The following is a 5,788-nucleotide window of genomic DNA, read 5'->3' on the forward strand; positions in this document are numbered from 1 at the left end:
GGCAGATTTCTGAGTTTGAGGCCAGCCTGGTCTACAAAGTGAGTTCCAGGACAGCCAGGGCTATACAGAGAAACCCTGTCTTGAAAAAAAACAAACAAAAAAAAACATATAAAGTTCATATGCCTGTAATCAATACAATTCCATACTAAGAAACATGTAAAGCTAGGCAAGGTGCCACATGACTGTGATCTCAGCACTTGCTAGACCAAGGTAAGAAGATACCAAGTTTGACACCAGCTAGGTGAAGCAATCAGCCTGTATCTCAAAAGGAAACAATTAAAATTTGACAGCTGACAAACCACTCAGCAGTAACTCTGAGGATCCCAAGGACCAGAAGTCAGATTCCAGCATGCACTTAACAAACTCAGTGTCCCTGAAGATGCATGAAACCCAGCTCCAAGAAGGCAGAGACAGGAGGACTTCTGGGCCCTGCTGGTTTCCGGCACAGTGGAAAAACCACAAGCTCAAGGATCAGCAACACACACACACACACACACACACACACACACACACACACACACACACACACGGAAGAAGTTGAGGAAGAAGGAGAGGAGGACAGAGAGGAGGAGGGAGAGAGGAGGGAAAGGGAGGAAGAAGTAGAAGCAGAAGGAAGGAGAGGAAGAGAAGAGGAGGAGAGAGGGAAGAGAGGGAGGAGAAAGAAAGATGGGGAGGAGGAGGAGAAAAGGCAGCTGCTGCTGCTCAATTTGTTAATTCTGTCAACTCTCAGACACAGAAAAGAAACACAAATGTTCTATTACCATAGGAGAAATGCCTTACCTCAAGAAGAAAATCTATTTTTTCTTTGTTTGGTCTAAGAAATAATTGATTAAACTGGACACTAATTGTTCTTCCTTCCAGTATATCTCGTACTGTGTTGCAGACACAAATTTTAAAACAGATTTCATCTAGAGCTTCATTTCTAAAAAACACAAAAGTAGAAAAATGAATGCTTTTAATTATAAAACGTGAAGAGTATTGAGAATTAACACTTATGACGTTCAGTATTCTACTAAATACCATATACCAATTCAAAAAAATGTACAAAAACGAATACAAAAAGAATTCTAAAGATTAAGTAAGTGTAAGAACTATACTACTAGTAGCTTTCTCAGTGCAAGACTTTTAAAGAAACTAAGAGAAAAAACCTGTAAAATGTCCCCACTGGACTGAAGGCTGGCTCCGTGACTAAGAGCAGCACTGGCTGCTCTTCCAGAGGAAGAGGTGTTCACTATCACTTCACGACTGTCTATAACTCCAGTTCCAGCGGACCTAACACCCTCTTCTGACTTCTGAGGACGCCAGGCATGCACAGGGTATACAGATACCCAAGCAGGGAAACACCCATATACATAAAAATAAGCATTTTTTTCAAGTGTCTTCACAGAGGCTAGAGAGAGATAATTCAGAGGTTAAGAGCACTTGAGGGTTCTTCCAGAAATCCTGAGTTCAGTGCCCAACAACCAACCACAGGGTGGCTTACAAGCACCTATAATGGGATTTGGATCCCTTTTTTTGAAGTGCATGAAGACAGAGCACTCGTACATATAAAATATGTGAATAAATAAATCTTTCAGAAAAAACTCCATAGCACTTTGTGTCCATTATATCAGCAAATTTGAAAATAGTTAATAATTTGTAGGTAACTTGCAACTGTAATTTCATAGCCCACAAAACACTTATTCTGTTATTCAAAGATGAAAACGAATTTTTCAACTTACCCCCGTTGAGCTTTCTGAAAAAGTTCCCTTAATACTGATTGCCGGAACTGGACTGGTAAAGTGAAAGTTAAGTTATCTTCAATGAAAATCTGTACTACCTCCTAGAACAAAGACAGGAAATTGCACTCATGTAAACAAAACAAAACATGGCAATTTCTTTCCGACAGGCTGGCTTTCTTTCCATGGGTCAGGACGTAGCTCAGCTGGCAGAAGGCCTGATTGTCTAGCAAGACTAAGCCTGGCCACAATGCCAGCACTGCTTAAGACTAGAAGTGGCACACACCTACAATCTCAAAACTAGGCAGGAGAGCCCTCCTAAGCTAAAAAAAAAAAAAAAAAAAAAAAAAAAAATTATAAAGCATTCTCTTTAAAAAAATTCTGAAATTAGACTAAGAAAAGAAATAGTTTTTCCTTTCCCAAAGTTGAAGACCATGAGCCACAAGTGAGAAGCAGGAAAGAAAGAAACTAATGAATTCTTAGCTTCTAATCAGAAACAAACCACAAGCACTCAAGCTTTAGCCAAGAGTACAGCACAAACAGACACACCTCTAACTGCAGCGTGTGGGGCTGAGGTCAGAGGGGAACGTGAAGACTAGCCGGAACTGCAGTCTACCTCAGTCAACTGAGCAATCAATCAATCAATCATCTATCAATATACAAAAGCAACAACAACAAAAACCATTCAAATAAACTGTAAAGGTTTTATTCAAGAAACAAACTTCTAAAGAAAAAATAACCCTTAAAATAATTAAAATTAATTTTCCAGGGAAAGCATGCTAAGAAACAACTGCAATAAACCTAAATGATCTAAAATAAACTACTTAGTAAATTATAGAAAATACTACATATTATGTATGAACCCTTTGTCAGGTCTTTTTGAGCTATGAGAAAGAGGAAAGAAGGGAGGATAATGTGGGAAAAGGATTTCTGCTAGCATCTGTTCAAGTTAGCCACTAACTAAGAAACAAGTGGTCTCAAAGCTATACCTCCATACAAAATACGACAATGCAAGAATCCTCAGAAATGGGCTGGTGAGATGGCTCAGTGGGTAAGAGCACCCGACTGCTCTGCTGAAGGTCCTGAGTTCAAATCCCAGCAACCACATGGTGGCTCACAACCACCCATAACCAGATCTGATACCCTCTTCTAGAGTGTCTGAAGACAGCTACCATGTACTTACATATAATAAATAAATATTAAAAAAAAAAAAAAAGAATCCTCAGAAATAAGTCAGCCAGCCACTGGCCACCGGTGAGAGATACCATTATCTGCTTCACTATTATAACTTGACTAACACAAAACAGAAAACTATAGGGTTCATGCAAAGAGTCCTATCCAAATAAAAACCTAAATACAATGTCTGAGAGACAAAAAATTTCTACACATGCCGACTGCCATACACTGCAGAGTTTCAACGGCTATTTTTCTATAATTTTGCCATTTGTGTATGTTGTTTTGGGGTTTTTTTTTATGAGTGCTATCTATATGGATGACTGTGTGCCAGAAGAGGGCATAAGATCCTTTATAGGTGGTTGTGAGTACCGATATAATTGCTGGGAACTGGACTCAGGACCTCTTGAAGAGCAGCTAATGCTCTTAACCGCAAAGCCATCTCTTCAGGGCCTGCTTTCCCCTTCTTAGCGCCTCATTATATCTAAGTTCTAGACCTATTATTTGGAGGTTATTTACATTCATAGGAACATGAGAGAGAGGAATGTTCCAAAGGTCTTATTTGCACAGGCCTTACCCCTTGAAGGAGCTTTTAAAAGGCGTTTATTACATGGCCCCGGTTGGCCGGGAACTCACTCTGTAGACCAGGCAGGCCATGAACAGAGATCCAACGGCCTCTACTCCCCATTGCTAGGATTAAGGTACACGCTACCACATCCAGCTGACCTTATTTTTTTCAAATTGGAAAAAAAAAAAATTTAAGGACCTTCTTATAATCCCTATCTTACTCTAATGTAGTGGTTCTCAACCTTCCTAATACTGTGACCCTTTAATACAGTTCCTAATATTGTGGTGACCCCAACCATAAATAATTCTCATTGTTACTATGTAGCTGTAATTTTGCCAACATTATGAATCATAATGTAAAAATACAATAAACAGGATATCTGATATGTGATGGCTGTGAAAAGACCATTCAACTCCCAAGGGTGAGAGTCGCTGCTCTAATAGACTAGTAGACCCTCTATAAACCTGTATTACTAAATGTAAAACATGTCTAAACTTTAATTAATTAATTAGTACCTATCATTCAACTTCTAAAAAATTTAATTTCCTTCTCAAAACATTTAAAAAAAAAAAAAAAAAAAAGCCAGGGTGCGTGGTGCACGCCTTTAATCTCAGCACACTGGAGGCAGAGGCAAAGCAGCAAGGGGATTTCTGAGTTTGAGGCCAGCCTGGTCTACAGAGCACATTCCAGGATAGCCAAGGCTACACAGAGCAACTCTTTTTTTTTGTTTTGTTTTGTTTTGTTTTTTCGAGACACGGTTTCTCTGTGTAGCCCTGGCTGCCCTGGAACTCACTTTGTAGACCAGGCTGGCCTCGAACTCAGAAATCCACCTGCCTATGCCACCCAAGTGCTGAGGATTAAAGGCATGTGCCACCACGCCGGTTGTTTGTTTATTTATTTATTTATTTTATTAGATATTTTATTTACATTTCAAATGCTATCGCCAAAGTTCCCTATACCCTCCCCCAGCCCCTGCTCCCCTACCCACCCACTCCCACTTCTTGGCCCTGGCATTCCCCAGTTTGTAAGACCAAGGGGCCTCATTTCCCAATGATGGCTGACTAGGCCATCTTCTGCTANATATGNAGCTAGAGACATGNGCTCTGGGGGTACTGGTTAGTTCATATTGTTGTTGCACCTACAGGGTTGCAGCCCCCTACAACTCCTTGGGTACTTTCTCTAGCTCCTCCATTGGGGACACTGTGTTCCATCCAATAGCTGACTGTGAGTATCCACTGCTGTGTTTGCCAGGCACTGGCATAGCCTTACAAAAGGCCGCTATATCAGGGTCCCTTCAGCAGAATCTTGCTGGCATGTGCATTAGTATCTGGGTTTGGTGGCTGATGATGGGATGGATCCCGGGGTGGGTAGTCTCCGGATAGTCCATCCTTTCATCTTAGCTCCAAACTTTGTCTCTGTAATTCCTGTCATGGGTATTTTGTACCCTATCCTAAGGAAGAATGAAGTATCCACGCGATGGTCTTCCTTCTTGGTTTTCTTGTGTTTTGCAAAAGAAATTTTGGGTATTCTAAGTTTCTGGACTAATATCCACTTATCAGTGAGTGCATATCTAGTGACTTCTTACAGAGCAACTCTTAAACAAAACAAAAAAAAATAAAAAGGGCAAGAGAAAAAGGAAAAGGTTTACAATCTTTGTTTTTGTGTATTTTTTGATTGGTGAAGAAATGAAATTTTAGAAGACAATAATGAATTAGTAACCTGGGATAAAAGCCCAGTTGGAGAAAACACAAAGTAAACTTCAGCATCTGGAAGGGTGAGACAGGATTACCAGTTCTAGGCCATTTTGGCATATAGGAAAACCCTGCCTCAAAAAAATTCAAAATTTAAATAAATAAAATAAGAGGCAGGAGAGATGGCTCAGTGGTTAAGAGCACTTGCTCTCCATAGAAGACCCACCTTCAAGACCCAGCAACCACATGGTGGCTCACAGCCCCAGTTCCAGGGGATCCAACAGCCAAAACATTCATGAACATAAGTTAAATAAACTAAATAAATTAAAAATTAGTGGTTAAGAGCACTGACTGTTCTTCCAAAGGTTCTGAGTTCAATTCCCAGCAAACACAGGGTGGCTCACAAAACCATCTGCAATCTTCTAGCCTGTAGGCATACATGCAATCAGAACACTACATATGTAATAAACAAATAAATCCTTAAAAAAAAAAAAAAATGAGCTAAGGATAGCTAGATTTGGTGGCATATGCCTTTAATCCCAGAACTCTGAGTTCAAGACCAGCCTAATCTATATATTGAGTTCCAGAATGGCCAGAGGTACATACCAGAGAGACCGTAACTCAGACAAACAAGAAAA

General features: G+C 40.1%; 1 protein-coding gene across 1 annotated transcript in view; it reads right to left on the reverse strand.

Annotated features, from left to right (window-relative positions):
* Positions 1-5,788, reverse strand: part of Ints8 (integrator complex subunit 8) — a 49,239-nt gene that overhangs the window by 28,576 nt on the left and 14,875 nt on the right. Inside the window, exons 9-10 of the mRNA XM_021222401.1 lie at positions 1,722-1,822; positions 781-922 (exon numbers count right to left, since the gene is read on the reverse strand). Coding sequence (XP_021078060.1) covers positions 781-922; positions 1,722-1,822 — 243 coding nt within the window. The remainder of the gene's footprint in view (positions 1-780; positions 923-1,721; positions 1,823-5,788) is intronic.

Source organism: Mus pahari, chromosome 22, assembly GCF_900095145.1.
Source record: "Mus pahari chromosome 22, PAHARI_EIJ_v1.1, whole genome shotgun sequence".
Classification (NCBI taxonomy): Eukaryota; Metazoa; Chordata; class Mammalia; order Rodentia; family Muridae; genus Mus; species Mus pahari.